The 16,341-nt window shown below is 41.1% G+C and overlaps 1 protein-coding gene across 2 annotated transcripts in view; it reads right to left on the bottom strand.

Annotated features, from left to right (window-relative positions):
• TDRD12 (tudor domain containing 12) overlaps positions 1–16,341 on the bottom strand; it is a 35,479-nt gene that overhangs the window by 7,127 nt on the left and 12,011 nt on the right. For both annotated transcript variants that reach the window (XM_058155332.1, XM_058155333.1), the window contains 14 exons: positions 15,295–15,477; positions 14,801–14,957; positions 13,766–13,893; positions 13,004–13,195; positions 12,046–12,174; positions 11,657–11,774; positions 10,974–11,113; positions 10,511–10,731; positions 9,141–9,240; positions 8,780–8,967; positions 6,839–7,046; positions 6,364–6,456; positions 4,848–5,017; positions 251–435 (listed from right to left, as the gene is read on the bottom strand). In XM_058155332.1, the coding sequence (XP_058011315.1) occupies positions 251–435; positions 4,848–5,017; positions 6,364–6,456; positions 6,839–7,046; positions 8,780–8,967; positions 9,141–9,240; positions 10,511–10,731; positions 10,974–11,113; positions 11,657–11,774; positions 12,046–12,174; positions 13,004–13,195; positions 13,766–13,893; positions 14,801–14,957; positions 15,295–15,477 (2,212 nt within the window). The remainder of the gene's footprint in view (positions 1–250; positions 436–4,847; positions 5,018–6,363; positions 6,457–6,838; positions 7,047–8,779; positions 8,968–9,140; positions 9,241–10,510; positions 10,732–10,973; positions 11,114–11,656; positions 11,775–12,045; positions 12,175–13,003; positions 13,196–13,765; positions 13,894–14,800; positions 14,958–15,294; positions 15,478–16,341) is intronic.

The following is a 16,341-nucleotide window of genomic DNA, read 5'->3' as shown; positions in this document are numbered from 1 at the left end:
ACCAGATTGTTGGGGGCAATAAGTTGACTTTGTATATAATATACAAATGGATGAAGACTATTGCTAACATAGTGTAAGCTGCCCTGAGTCTTCGGAAAAGGGCGGGATATAAATTCAAATAAAAATAAAAATAAAAATAAAACCTCCTGCTCAAGCAGGAGACTTTGCATCTTTCCTGTTTTTGAGGAACAAAATTCCTCCTGTGGATATTTACTATATTCCATCCTTTCGTTTACCATATCGTACTTACTGCAATGATTTTCTAAAGGTACTTCAGAATAGCCATCATGGATGGTATCTTGGCTGTGCTGCAATTTCTGTACAACAGGCAGGGCCTGTTCGTCTGAGGCCTCTGAGCTAAGAGTTGCAGGATCGGAGACGTTCTGCTCAACGGGTTCAGCTTTCTCCTTTCTTCCATCCATGGGGGGATGTAGTCTGAAATGGAGAGAGAATTTCATGGCCGAAATGTTGACTCGGCAGTTTTCAGCCAAGAGAAAACAGATTTAGCTTCAAACAATATATATTTTAAAATTCTCAGATCCTTTTATTATTATTTTTTGCTAATGCCAAAGAAGCACCTTCTATTTTGTTGCTAGCGACAGAAGAAAAACACTGCAACCTTGACGCTCTCACGTGGCCTTGGATTTTGCTGATTAGATAGGCTTGTCGTTATAGAAATGGCCAGTAGAAAAGCAGAACGTTGAGATTTTAGGTTACTACTTTATTCTACTGCACCAAAAGGAGTTGGAAGTCAATGCTTTTCTTTTTCTTTTCCTCTCTTATTTTCCCCCTTATTTTAATTTTTCTTCGTATTTTGTATTTTGATAAACTAACAAAATATTCTGGGTATGATTGAGGGCCAAAAAAATTGGCAGCTCCAAATCTCAACCAACAAATGCTCTGTCTTACACATTGGCAAAAAAAATCGGAACACAAAATGCAAGCTGGACAGACGACCCTCACTCTGTCAAAGACCTTGGCGTTCTCATCTCAAATGATCTAAGTGCCAGAGCTCACTGTAACAGCACTGCTAAAAAAGCATTAAGAGTTGTTAACCTAATCTTGCATAGTTTCTTTGCTGGTAATATTAAACTGCAAACTAGGGCATACAAAACTTTTGCCAGACCAATTCTTGAATACAGCTCATCCGTCTGGAACCTACACTGCATATCGGACATTAATACAATTGAACGAGTCCAGAAATATTTCACGAGAAGAGTCCTCCACTCCTCTGGTCGCAACAAAATACCTTATGCCACCAGACTCAAAATTTTTGAGCTTAGACAACTTAGAACTTCGCCGTCTTCAATCTGACCTAAGCATAGTACATAAAATCATCTGCTACAATGTCCTACCAGCCAATGAATACCTCAGCTTCAACCAAAACAATACAAGAGCACACGATAGATACAAACTCATGGTAAACCAATCCAAACTAGACTGCAAAAAATACGACTTCAGTAACAGAATTGTCAATGCCAGGAATGCACTACCTGACTGTGGTTTCTTCCCCAAACCCCCAAAACTTTAACCTTAGACTATCTACTGTTGACCTCACCCCATTCCTAAGAGGTCTGTTAGGGGCGTGCATAAGCACACCAGCGTGCCTACCATCCCTGTCCTAATGTTTTCTTTTATTCATACCCTTTACATGTATTAATAATTATGTTTACACTTGTATCTGTCATAAAATACATGCTTGATGAAAATAAATAAATAAATAAAATAAATAAGTAAAAAGAAGAAGGGGACGACAGAGAATGAGGTGGCTGGATGGAGTCACTGAAGCAGTAGACGTGAGCTTAAATGGACTCTGGGGGATGGTAGAGGACAGGAAGGCCTGGAGGAACGTTGTCCATGGGGTCAGGATGGGTCTGACACAACTTTGCAACTAACAACAATAAAATATTCGCAGAGAGATGCTCTCAAGTGGTCTGAGTGCAAGAATTTGCTGGCTACATAGCAACTGTGCTATGGAAGGAACCACATATGACCAGTTCTCTCAAAAACCTTTGCTTTCAGGTGTAGGTTTTTAAAGAGACATTAAGGAGGCAAACCATTCGAAATGCACTGTAGTTTTCTTTGGTTATTCGTAAAAACATACAAGAATAAAAGGGAAACACACAAACACTGAAATGTCCTTCTTTTCCTGGAAAATCTATTATGGTCACCCAGCAAGACCAAAAAAAAAAAAAAAAAAGAGAATAATTTCCCAGGGCCTGAACCTACCGTGGTTTCAGTCTTAGGAGAAGACCTTCAGGCAAAACAAGCATTAAGCCGTTAGAATACAGGTTGTTCTCAATTTACAGCCATTTGTTTAGTGACCGTCGAAGTTACAATAGCACTGAACAAATTTGACTTATGACCGTTTTTACATTTATGGCCATTGCACTGTCCCCTATGGTCACGTGATCCAAACTCAGCTGCTTGGGATGTATTTATGACAGTCACACTGTCCTGTGGTCATGTGATCTCACCATTTGTAGCCTTCCCAGCTGACTTTCAACAAGCCAAGTCGATGGGGGAAGCCAGATTCACTTAATGACCATGTGATTCACTTAACAACACAGCGATTCGCTTAATTGTGGCAAAATTTCATAACTTGAGGCCCAACTCACTTAACCACTGCCTTGCTTAGTGCAAATACACAAATCCTTCATTTCGCCATGGATTTAATATTATTAGCTGCTGCGCTTTTATCCAGTATTTCAGGGCATCATCTATCGAGATGTTTTGTCCAGCAAAAGGATTGAACTACATGCCCTTCTTTTCTGAAATTTAGGAAGGAAAAAGATCCGAACGCATATCATTTTTTAATAGAAGCAGTTTTACACTTTCTCCAACTGCTGATCAGTTATACTGTTTTAACAATGCCTCTTTTATTTTTAAAAAAGAAGGCACAAACATTGAAAGACACTTTTATCTTAGGGGTCTCTAACCTTGGCAACTTTAAGCCTGGCGGAAAATAAAAATAAAAATAAATAAATAAATATATTTATTTTAAAAGTAAATATAAAAATAAAAATAAATAAAAATTCAATAAATAAAATAGAATAAAATAATAAACTCCTAGAAGTTGAAGTCCTCCAGGCTTAAAGTTGCCCTAGGTTGGAGACTCCTGTTTTATCTGATAGGAGAAAAACACTTTGCTAGAAAGCCATTCTCTACCCAGTTGGAACGGGAAGAGCTCTATTCTTGGTTCTTTGCCACCCTCTAGTGGGGACGAAAGCTATGGCAAATCTAGACAGCATACTAAAAAGCAGAGACATCACCCTGCGAACAAACAAAAGTGCGTATAGTCAAGGCCATGGTTTTCCCAGTTGCAATGTATAGCTGTGAAGGTTGGACCATAAGGAAGGCTGAGCACCAAAGAATTGAGGCCTTTGAACTCTAGTGCTGGAGAAGACTCCTGCGAGTCCCTTGGACTGCAAGGCGATCCAACCGGTCAGTCTTAGAGATCAACCCTGACTCCTCTTCAGAAGACCAGATCCTGAAGAGGAAACTCAAATACTTTGGCCATCTAATGAGAAGGAAGGACTCCCTGGAGAAGAGCCTAATGCTGGGAACGATGGAGAGCCAAAGAAGAACGGGACGGCAGAGAATGAGGTGGTTGGATGGAGTCACCGAAGCAGTTGGCATGAGCTTAAATGGTCTCCGGGGATGGTAGAGGACAGGAAGGCCTGGAAGAACATTATCCATGAGGTTGCGATGGATCTGACATGACTTCGCAACTAACAACACGTGGGTTGTAAGGTTTAGATTTTTGTAGATGTAGACAGGACTGGAGCTTTCTGGTAGGAAAACGGAAAGGTGGAGCCTCCAACCATGAGCACCTCTGCTCTGAGAAGGGAGGCAAGACAGGAGAAGGTCTCATGAAAGTGCACAAAAGGCATTTTCTCCCTTGATTTGGGCCCACCACACTTTCATTCGTGTGCTCAAAAGTGTTGCTCTTCTCTTTATGAAGCAACACGAAAAGTCTAAGAGCAACACAGGGGAGAAGAGGCAAACTACCTCAAAGCAAAGTCTTTAATTAAATGATTCCCTATTATTGTGAGAAATAATTAAAGTCCTTCAAACAGAAGAACAAAACAAAGGATGCTTTCAAGTCTAAAGCTATCATTTCTAAAGTTCTAAAGCTATCAGGGTTCTTGTCCTATTAATGTCTTATAAAATAAAAACGTCTTTTGATGTTTTCTTCACGTAAGGACTATGCTTGTTATTATGCCAGGCCAAGGAGTGTGCCACCAAAAATGGGTGGCTGGAAGGAAACCCAGTGCTGTATTTTAAGAGCTGGGGGAGAACCACATCCTTACTCCTTTGTGTCTGGAGTGACCTAATGTCAACCATGCATTCAAGGGACTACTTATTTCCTGAAACAGAGACAGATCAACATACATCAGAGCTATAAATATCCAACTTAACCTCATGAATTTTATCCGTTTTCCTACCTCCCACAACCATTATAGGGCAGTAATGGCTAACCTTTTCAGGTCCAAGTGCCCAAATCATGCGCCCGAACCCCCCAAATGCAATGCGCGTGGGCCCCCTGCACATGTGGGCCCTACTCCCTGCACATGCACAGTAGAGACCTGTAGACCAGTTGGCCGGCGGGAGGCATGTGCCCATATGTGGTGGAGCTGAGCTGGGGCAATGGCTCGCGTGCCCACAGAGAGGGCGCTGCGTTCCATCTCTGGCACACATGCCATAGGTTCGCCATCAGAGTTATAGGGCATGAAACTATATACCAATATAGTTCTTTAACCAGAATGTTCTCAACATGATCCTGAATAGCCGTCACCCAGTTTCAGTGCATGCAGCCAGTAAATTATCCATAAAATGTATCTTACAATGTAAGCTTCTCTTTTTTCTCATGGGGTATTTCAGCCTCATTAAATAATTTCTCAAGTTCCTGTATATGCTCAGGATTGTCTACTCCCAATCCAGTAGATAGGATTTCAGAGCGAACATTGTATTCGTTGATTGAAGTTTTCAGGTCTTGAAGTTTAGTGACTCGAATCTAGAATTTGAAATGACAAAACAAGTGACTTTTTTTTTTTTGGGGGGGGGGGGGAGGCAGACTTAATTCTTTGTGGCTCCAAATGATTGCTTGATTCTTGCTCCTACTTATGACCACAATCTCATCCTTTTATTATTTTATCCATTCTGTTAGAAGACGGTCATCGACCGAGACTGCATTTTAAATTTTGGACATTTCTAGACCGAGCCAGATCTTATTGTCCTTCTCTTGGTTCTAAGATTTAAGTTTCAAGTAGATGTAAAAAAAACAACACAAAACCCTGACACAAAAAGAAAGCAAAATTTTGTTGAAAATTAGAATAACAAGGTACTGATCACATCTATTACCCAGAAGACACTACCCGTTCACTCTAATTTCAAACCTGGGAAAACTTTCAAAACAGGTAGCTGACTTACAACCATTGGGCCGGTGAATAGCGCAGGCTGGTAATGCCTGTTATTAAGAACACAAAGCCTGTTATTAAGAACACAAAGCCTGCAATTACTGCAGGTTCGAGCCCGGCCCAAGGTTGACTCAGCCTTCCACCCTTTATAAGGTAGGTAAAATGAGGACCCAGATTGTTGGGGGGGGGGGCAATAAGTTGACTTTGTAAAAAATATACAAATAGAATGAGACTATTGCCTTATACACTGTAAGCCGCCCTGAGTCTTCGGAGAAGGGAGGGATATAAATGTAAACAAAAAAACAAAAAAAATTCATTAAGTGACTGAAGTTATAGCAACACTGATAAAAGTAATTTACAACCAGTCCTTGCACTTATAATTACTGCAGCATCCCACCCATGGTCATGGGATTGAAATTGGGGTGTGTTGTAAATATGGCAACCAGCCCATATTTACAACATTCCAGAGTCACGTGATTGCCATTTGGAACCTTCCCAGCTGTCTTCCGACAAGCAAAGTTGATGGGAGAAGCTGGACTTGCTTAACAACCATGTGATTCACTCAACAACAACTGCAGTGGTTCACTTCCACGTGCCCCCCGCCTCCCAAAGGTGGTAAAATCAGGCGTGGCTTGCTTGATAACTGTTCTGGCCCCAACTGTAGTCATAAGTTGAGGGCTACATCTATTACAGGCAGTCCTTGACTTACAACAGTTCATTTAGCAACCGTTCAAAATGACAATGGCACTGGAAAAAAGTGACAAAGGCAGTGATTCACTTAACAAATGGGACAAAAACAAGTCATAAAACGGGGTAAAATTCACGTTAACAAATGTTTCACTTAACAACATAAATTTGGGGGCTCAATTGCGGTCGTAACTCAAACAGTACCTGCATTTTCAAAGAAAGGAAATAAGGAACAGTTGAATTCCGCATTACATACCACTGGGTCTACCCAAATTGTATTTCCCAGGACAAGTGCTATTTTTGCTTTGTGTGGTTTCCCTCTGATTTTGTCATTAATGTATCTAGATACCTAACAAAAAACAAAGACAACCTTCAAAAAAGAGACAATGTTCCTTTTCAATGACCATAGCATTCTTTTTAATAGCAGCTTACTGAAGTAGTGTGGTGTAGCTGTAGGGTGAGCAATTATACGAACAGGTGCCTAGTAAATATATTAATTAACACATAAGGATTCAGTGTATCCCAGTCATTGTTTGGCACAATGAAAGAATTAAAACTAAAACTGCGGGGGGGACGGGGGACCCAAATTGATTGTTTAAAATCAGGCATTCGGCACTATTTAACGTGATAGTTCATCAAAACATTATACTTGGGATTATTAAGAAAAAAATACTCGCTGTTTGCAAAGACCAAAAACTAAACCAAATCAACTCCAAATTTTGGGAACTTACTTTTGGATCCCATTCTGCTTCATTATCAATGGGTTTAACCCTACAAAGTATGAATTCCACAGCCTGCGGAGGTAACGTTTGAAACTGTTCCGGTAAATTAAGCAAGTGATGCTTTTGAACATAGCCAGTTCTGCCTTCGTCTATGTACTTGATGTGGACGATGTAAAACGCCCCGGGGTCTTCTTTTTGTTCATCTAGCACTTGGACCCTTTAAGAGAATGCAGGGAAAGGAACACCGGGAAATTCCAGCTGTTAAAAACATACAAATTGTACACTTTTATCTATGTGCTTTTATCTATGTGTTACCAGAGTGCGTAATTCAGTGCAACTAACAGAACTGCGCCTTCAGTCCGTATTCCCTATGCTTGCAACCTGCGATCATCTTTGGCCCCTTAAGATTCTGCTGCTCAAACAATCCTAGATCAGGGGTCTCCAACCATGGCAACTTTAAGCCTGGCGGACTTCAACTTCCAGAACCCCCCAGCCAGCAAAGCTGGCTGGGGAATTCTAGGAGTTGAAGTCCGCCAGGCTTAAAGTTGCCAAGGTTGGAGACCACTGCCTTAGATTTTGAAGCCATGATGATGTTCTTCTGCATGGACTTCGTTTGCCTTGACTCCTTGGAGGATTAAGTGAAGCATGGCATATTTTTCTGGGTGTCACATCGTATGTCCAAAATAGTCTAACTTTAGCTTCTTTGTGGTTTTGATGATTTCCCTTGACTTTCCCAGGCGGTTTAGGGCGACAATTTCCTATAGCCCACAAGGCAGTTGCCTATCCCTGCATAGGTCCTACATATGGTCCCTTCCAGGGGTGGGATTCACTTACCTTCCCTACCGATTTGCAAATGGGAGCGCATCTGTGCGCTCGCTATGCTTACACGTGCCACCCTCGGCGCATGCTCTGTACTCGCACCTTCCACGCATGCGCCAGGCCTCGAAAACGTGGCACAAGGATGTCATTACGTCCAGGCAGGAAGGCGTGGCCTATCGCAATTGCCACTACCGGTTCGCCCGAACTGGACAGAACCGTCTGAATCCACCTCTGGTCCCTTTGTTACCCTAGAAGTAGTAAAATTAGGCAAAAGAGAGACCCCCCGGCAGACCAAGAGTGAGTCTATGGGGCACAGTGCCGTTCAGAAGAACAGCATTGTCCACTTCTATTTCTAATTTAGACCATCATTACACAGAGAATCCTCCGATTGTGTCCATTCATTTAGGGACCGTTGTGGAAACTGTAGTAATGCTAAAAGAAAAATGGAGGTACACCTGGTCGATGAAGTTCCAGCCATTGCACCACCGCTAGAATTGGAATCTGGTTGCTCTTCTTGCAATTGTGACATTGCAGGGAGCTGCGGTCACATGATCACATTTGTAACCTTCCTTGCCATCTTCCCACAAGCAAAGTCTATGGGGAAGCTGGAAAGGAAATTTGCATATTGCTCTGGTAAGTTGCTCCCGCTTTCTCTCTGCAGGGTCTACCCATCCTCCTGCAACTGCGTCAGTTCTGTCCTGGCCTCCCGCAGCCTGTGGCATCCCACTACCACCACTGTGCAGCCCTTATCTGGGACTCCTGCATCCCTTAACACTCATCACATTTTGAAGTTATAATCTCAGCTGGGACTGCGATTGCCACGTGGTGTGGTCCTTTGGCACTGTGCTTTATGACTGCATTGTTTAGTGACGGCTGAATAGAATAGAATAGAATAGAATAGAATAGAATAGAATAGAATAATTTTTTTTTATTGGCCAAGTGTGATTGGACACACAAGAACTTGTCTTGATGCATATGCTCTCACTGTACATAAAAGAAAAGATACCTTCATCAAGGTACAACATTTACAACACAAATGATGGTCAATATATCAATATAAATCATAAGGATTACCAGCAACAAAGTTACAGTCATACAGTCATTATTTCTACAATGCCCCAAGTATCCTACCTGTGGAAAGAATTTTCTTCCCGCAGTCCATACACTGCCAGCTTCTTCACCTTGTCAACTGGGGTACAATTATTAGATTCCCGATAATAATCCCTTAGCGCTGTTTCAAGAGCTGCGTAGGGATTACCCCATTTCCCTACCACACGGCCTAAGTAGTTTGTGGCATCCACAATAAAAAGAGGCAGTATCTGAAAATAGAAAATGTAAGTAAAAATTTCCTGGAAGTCAACAGAGGAAAATTTCTACCAGTAATTATATTTACTGTAAATGTCCATTAAAATGCACCTGTTTTCTGTGAGAAAGTTTGGATCCACAAGGCTATTTTAAATATTTTGAAACGGAAGGTGTTTTACAGACTCACTGTTATGATTCCACCTGTTTGCAGAGCTTCGTCAATTACTTTTGAGGGCACATCAATTTGAAGGTTAATGCGATGGCGATCTGGACAGCGTTTTTTATTTCTGTATGATCATAAGGAGACAGAATTCAAACAATGTAACAATATTAGGGTAGCCATTTCCGAAATATTGCACCGTTTTGGAACCACAGAATAAAGCAAGCTGTTACGGAAAAGGAATCTATACAATCAACTGCTTGAATGGAGAACCCAGGGGCAGAAACGTCCACAAAACAATCATTTACAAATGTGTCACTGGAGCACCACAGATTGCTATGGTGAATAAATCGAAGGTTCTGTGAATCCCAAATGAGAGCCACGGAGGGAGTGCCTGCACTCCTGAACAATTCACTAAAAGAATCAAGCAAAAAGGCTCCATCGCAGTCATTCAGCACATGTTTTGCATGGGGCCTTGGCCAATGCAAAAGATCAGAAGTTGCTGCGACGAATCCACGATTTGATGCTGCTCTTCTCCATTCCCTAACAAGTTGTTCTGATAAAAAGCCAAATTTTATACTTCCTTCCTCCGTTACTTGAATGGATCAGGTGTTTCACCTTATCGAAGGATAATATAATGTGGGCAGCAGTCAGAACAACTCTTCCAAACCGCAGCCATTAGTCTGTTTGTCTTGCTAAGTTATCCCGTTATAGCAGGAGAACAAGATAAACGACTGCTGAAACTTGGCCTACAGGTGCTTTTTCGAAAGGCCACTGGACTTTGTTTTTCCTTGAAGACGTTTCGCTTCTTATGCAGGAAACTTCTTCAGCTGAACTAAAGAAAGAAGCTTCTTGCATGAGAAGCGAAAGGTCTTAAAGGAAAAACAAAGTCTGGCTGTCAGGCCTGGAAGCCATCTTTTTTGTGGGATCTTCAGGCCTGCCACATTTACTGTTGCAATCCCCCCTCCTGGTGGGAAACTGGGAGGGGGGATTGTATGGAGCCAGGGTGATGCATAGTCAAAATAACATTCCTTTCTCAGAGAGTCAAGGACATTTTGTCCCGCACCTGGACGGTTGCAATTGGGAGGCATCTCCAGTTGGGAGTTGCTTGGATTGGACCATGTGATGGACATGTGGGTGTTGGGCAGGGCCTTGAACTTTCCTTTGGGTGGGGAAAACCTGGAAGCTTTCAGATTCGGGTTTTCCCAGATGTGCCAATGTGACATCTCTTAATAAAGTGGGACTTTGAGGAAACTCAAGCCTTGGAGTTTTCTTTTGTTGGGGGTGTTACTTGGAATCCTGACACCTGTTGCCTTTCAAAAAAAGCACCTTTGGGACAGCCATGATGTGGATGACCGAAAACCTCCATAGACATAACGGCCTTGGCATTTCCTTACTTGCATGTTCCAAAGGCCTTAATGGAAGGACACAACGGCTGCCTGCTTCTCTTTTCCTCTTTGGCTTCCAACACTCCCCTGGTAAAGTTGTACAGGTCAGGGGGGATGAACGCTTCTGCCCGTTTCAAATAATGCAACACTCCAACTGCATGGCAGGCATTTTTCTCCGTCAACAGCAAGATGGATTTGGCTTTGTTCTGTTCTTTTCCCAGGGATGGACTCTTTCCACGGAAGGAAGAAAAACGTCGGAAGAACAGAAGAAGAGAATATTACATTGTGGTTGGACAGGAAATTCCAGGCATAAATTAAAGATCTTTTTTTAAAAATTAGTAAGTAGAATTATTGGTAGAGCGAGAGGCTCAATGGCCACGGAAGTGCGTATTAGAGAGAAAAGAGGGAAAGACCCAGTGAGAACTTTTCTCTTTGAAATTGCAGAACTGTATTATTAGGATTTTACTCAGACCTTTTCTACTGAATTCTGGAAGTTGGCAGACAGGCCGTGTAGGCGGGCACCAAAGACTCTTGGAGTTGGTGGAAAACTGAAATGAATGACACGGGTTGCGTCTGTAAATTTTACAGCTGCCGTGCAGTCATCTGTTAAAACTGGAAACAAAAACCAGGTGATCCATCATGCAAAAGCCTCTTTTGACATGCTGTCAAAAATTGGAAAGAAAAATCCCTATTTCTAGATACGTCTAGCTCACTTCATAATCGGCACAAACCCTACAGGATTCTGTATGTTCTAACATAAGGATTCATCTCATCTCTGGATTCTTAAATTAAAGGAGTGTTCCTGTATATTGCTTTCAGACTACTAGTTAGTTACTTGGGAGGAAGCTACAAATAAGGCAAACCACATCCTTTATAGGCAGGATATAACCACCTGGAACAGGTAGACAAGATGGGTTAATTAATAGAAGCATCAAGAATAAATACTGTTCTTACTAATTCATTTCTTGTTTTTCATTATATGATTTAACTCCTACCCTAAGGTTTAACGAGACAATCATTATAGTTGATCACAATCGAATTGACACTGATCTTAATCTAAAGTGCTTTATAAATTAGTCAATTAAACCGTAAGTACGGGGCTAAAGAGTTAACTGTTTGTTTTTTTTTGAGAAAGAGCCTAGAGAAGATACTTACCCAATACAACATGGGTGCCAGGACTGATTGTTTTGTTCCACTGTTCTACAATATAATCAGAATGAAATCCAATTCCCGGGCTCATTTTCAAGCAAAAGAGTGAAATGCTTTCTACTGCCTGATCGTAAAAATGAATATGCAATCATGTCAAATAATATTCAATATTAAGAGAATTTTCGTTAAAAGCTCGGCTGACAGAAAATAACTGAGTCATATAATGCGATTCATTTATTTGGGTCGGGGAGGATGTGAGAGTCCATCCGTTATTGCTTAGTTATCTATTACAACTCACTGAACAAACCATGCCTAGCATCCTTTCTTAGTTTTGTTTAAATGCAGGGTCTAAAACAGGGGCATCCAACCTTGGCAATTTTTAGGGAAGGAGATACCTTGTATACCATGTCTCTCTCTTCCACAGAACTTGTAAAAATCAGAGTCTTTTGAGCATCTGTAGGGGTAAAATCTAATGTCTGAAGCAAAGTAGAGATTCGGTCACACTCAAGGCAGAGCTGGACAACCTGAAATGACATGTTATTCAGATGTGTCAGAATAGAGATCTTTCCTCATTTTAAAATTGCTTTGGAGCAATGCAAACCTAACCACATCAGGATTATTTTCTTAGGCAGAAATCCTCAATAATTTTTTTATACAGTCAAGGACCAAAAGATAGAAATCCCTAATGGTTCAGCTGACACTCAGTTTGATCCTTTGTTCTGAGGGGTCCTCGACTTATGACTGCGATTGAGCCTACAGTTTCTGTTGATAAGCGAAAGATTTGTTAAGTGAATTTTGCCATCATTTTTTGACTTTCCTTATCAAAGTTCTTAAGTGAATCACTGCAGTTGTTAAGTTAGGAACAGGCTTCTTAAATGAATTTGGCTTTCCCCGTTGACTCTGATTGTCAGGATGCAAAAGGGGATCACATGACCCCAGGACATGGCAACCGTCATAAATATGAATCAATGGCCAAGCACCTGAATTTTGATCACATGATCTTGGGGATGCTGCAAGAGTCAGAAGTGTGGAAAAACGGTCACAAGTCGGTTTTCAGTGCCGTTGAAACTTTGAACGGTCACTAAATGAACTGCTGTAAGTCAAGGACTACCTGTATTGAATTTTAGAGATGCTGTAACACATTTTTTTCCCCACAAAGGGAACTTTTCCCACCTGGATACTCTTATATGCCATGAGCCGAGCAGCATAGAAATTTGACAATTTTTATGATTTAATTTTTATGCTTTTATCTACTAAGAGCCATCTCAACAGCTGCCTTTGGGGCATTCCCCAAATCAAAACCCGCTATTATATAAACATAAAAAGAAGATATTTAAAAAAAACCTCTTTTACCTGTTGCACTTTCCCATATATGGCAGCTTCTTCCATGGAGGTGATTACAATATATGGATCATTCATGAATTCTTTGGTTAAAACTTCTACGTTTTTGTCCCAGTGGTTCCCAACAGCAACTATCTGCTGAGGTGCAAATTCCTTTTCTTCAACGCTCAAGTTAGATTTGTAGTATTGTAAAATAGCAAGTATCTGTAACCAGGGATTAAAGCTTCGTTATCTTCCGCTGTTCCAATAGAGAATACAGTAACTAAACAGGAGATTATGAACAAAAATGATGGGACAAGAAAGTAACTTCTCAATAGCTGCTCTTTTGAAGTGAATTAGGATTTTGGTTTATATATTGTTAGATCCATACTTGTTCTGTTTTTCCTTCCATTCCATTGCATCGATTTTAAGCTCTCTGCACCCCAATGAAATGTTTTATTTATAGGGAGTAACATAAAAGCACAGCTGATTTTTGGGGTGGGGGGGGCAGAAGGGGAAAAATCTTTTTTTCCACTTATGAGCTGCGGTGGCACAGTAGTTCGAGTGCAGTTCTGCAGGATACTTCTGCTGACTGCCGGCTGCCAGCAGTTCAAATCTCACCAGGCTCAAGGTTGACTCACCCTTCCAACCTTCCAAGGTGGGTAAAATGAGGACCCAGATTGTTGGCGGCAAGATGCTGACTCTGTAAACCACTTAGAGAAGGCTGTAAATCTAAGTGCTATTGCTATTATTCCTTTATCAGAGGCCAAAAAGTGCTTTCAAGCCCAAACTCACCTGCTCCTTGGTATCAGAGAATAATACATCAACCTCATCAAACACCAGATGACACAACCGAAGGAAGAGTAAACTATGATGCTCAAGCAGCCGCAGAAAGCTAGGTGGGGTTGTTACCACGATTTCACCTGTCAAATGAAAAGGAACGCGTCACTGGTATGAGCTCATGGGGTTCAAAAGTGAAAATAAAACATTATTAACTTAATGGCTCAAATACACTGTCACTAACTGGTACCCTGAAAGGCGCTCTAGCCTGGAGAAAATGGGCAATCTGGGGTAATTTGTTATGCTTTATGGCTTATAGTTATGTCTTTTGCAAACCTCGTTACCTGAAACAAAGAAAGCTTTCATTTGTTTTGGCTATCGAGACAGGTAATCCTCAACCTACCACCACAATGGAGCCCAAAGTTTTCTGTCGCTAAGCAAGACAGTTGTTGAGCGAGTTTTGCCTAATTTTACCATTCCTGCCATAGTTAAGTGAACCCCCGGCGGATGTTAAGTAACACAGTTGTTAAGCGAATCAGACTTCCCCATTGACTTTGCTTGTCAGGTCGCAAAAGGGGGCTCACATGACCCCCGGATGCTGCAATAGTCATAAATATGAACCAGCGGCCAAACAGCCAAATCTTGATCACGTGACCATGGGGATGCTGCAATGGTTGTAAGCTTGAAAAACGGTCATAAGTCACTTTATTCAGTGACGTCGTAACTTTGAATGGTCACTCTGTGGTAAGTTGAGGACAGCCTGTAGTTACAGTTATAACATTCTAAGACAGGAGTCTCCAACCTTGGTCCCTTTAAGACTTGTGGACTTCAACTCCCAGAGTCCCTCAGCCAGCAAAGCTGGCTGAGGAACTCTGGGAGTTGAAGTCCACAAGTCTTAAAGGGACCAAGGTTGGAGACCCCTGTTCTAAGAGGCAGCAGCGTTATTCTAAAATTCCACGCCTCATGCTTTGGATTGCCTTTCTATTTTTGTCATGACTTTATCTGCTCATTCCTTCCCGTGGGCAATACAATTAATCAAGTTTTGCTTACATCCTCTTGGAATTCTTACATTCTTGATTTCTTCCTTATTCATTCCCAAGAAAAGCAACACTGGGTGAAGAGGCCTGGAGCAATGGCTGTACGTTTTCAGGAGCTCAAATACCAGTTCTGCTTTCTTCCGGCCAGGGCATATGATTAATGCTACTGGCTACATATACAAAACATTATACAGAGATGAATCAGAAATATGTAGATCATACTTCTTAAAAAAAGTAAGTTGATTAGCAATACAATACAATACAAACTTGTGCAGAGACCCAAACATTTTACAATGAGTTTAGAGTACCACTGCATGTTTTTTTTTAAATTATTGCTATCTTTAAATTATTGCCATCTTTCCAAAATCGTTTTTCCGTTTCATTTAAAAAAAAACACGTGTTCAAAAATGCAACAGAACTAGGAACAATAATAGCTTAACTGTAGTCATTTGAAGTACTAGTCAGTAGTAAGGCAATTGTGAAGCATTAATTGAATATTCCACTTACACCATGTCTAGCTGATAACGATATGTAGCAATTTCTTGACTGCAAAAATGTAATGATTGGCAGAAGATATGAAAGTGGGTTACTTTCAGAAGAGATAATAAGCGAATCGTATCCACGTGCTATTGCAGGCCAGGAATAAGACTGTACATGATTAGGTCCTTGGAATTGCTTTCTTAAAAGCTCCTTTCAGAAAAGAAACAAAGAATATTTGGTTAGCGTTAGGCTTTGCTTGCAAGAAACAGAACAGAACACTTTATTTAAGCAAGTGCAATTAGGCATACAGGAAATTTTCTCCGGTGCAGAAGCTCTCAATGTACTTGAAAAGCAACGGAGTAATAACAATCAAAATAATGATTATATAAGAGGGGGTAGCAGAGAAGATGAGAAGGATAATAATATTACGGTCATACAACATTGGTAAACATACTTAGAGGTAGAACAATACCATGAGGATTACGTGTTCAGCAGTCATGGTTTTTCAACATGAGGGAAAAAACTGCCCCTGTGTCTAGTTGTTTTGGCCTGCAATGCCCTATAATGCTGTCCCAAAGGGAGGAGTTGAAACAATTTATATCCAGGATGTGAGGGGACTATAGATATTTTCTCAACCCTCTTTCTGGGTCATGAAGAGTACAGGCCCTCAATGGAAGACAGTCTAGTTGCAATTTTTTTTGCAGTCTGTACCTATCCTGCTTGGCTGCTGTACCAAACCAGACAGTTCTTGAAGTATAGGTGACAAGACTCAATAATTCCTCTGCAGGACTGCACCAACAACTCCTTGGCCAGTCTAAACATCCTAAGTCAATGTAGGAAGAACATTCTTTGTTGTTGCCTTTTTAATGATGGTTCTAAATCTAGTGTCCATTTCAAATCCTGGGATTTTATAGAACCCCAAAATTTGAAGGACTCTACTATTGACAGATTCAAGATTAAGCTGTTATTAAATAAAACTATACAATGCCCCTTTCCTCTTTTCTGGTATGCCACCGCAAAAATGGAAAGAATTTATATAAACGAGCCTGGGACAGCTCTGGTAGTCCCAGAAGC

Source organism: Ahaetulla prasina, chromosome 12, assembly GCF_028640845.1.
Source record: "Ahaetulla prasina isolate Xishuangbanna chromosome 12, ASM2864084v1, whole genome shotgun sequence".
Lineage (NCBI taxonomy): Eukaryota > Metazoa > Chordata > Lepidosauria > Squamata > Colubridae > Ahaetulla > Ahaetulla prasina.
The sequence above is the reverse complement of the archived record's forward strand: the minus strand, read 5'-3'. Positions and strand labels throughout refer to the sequence as shown.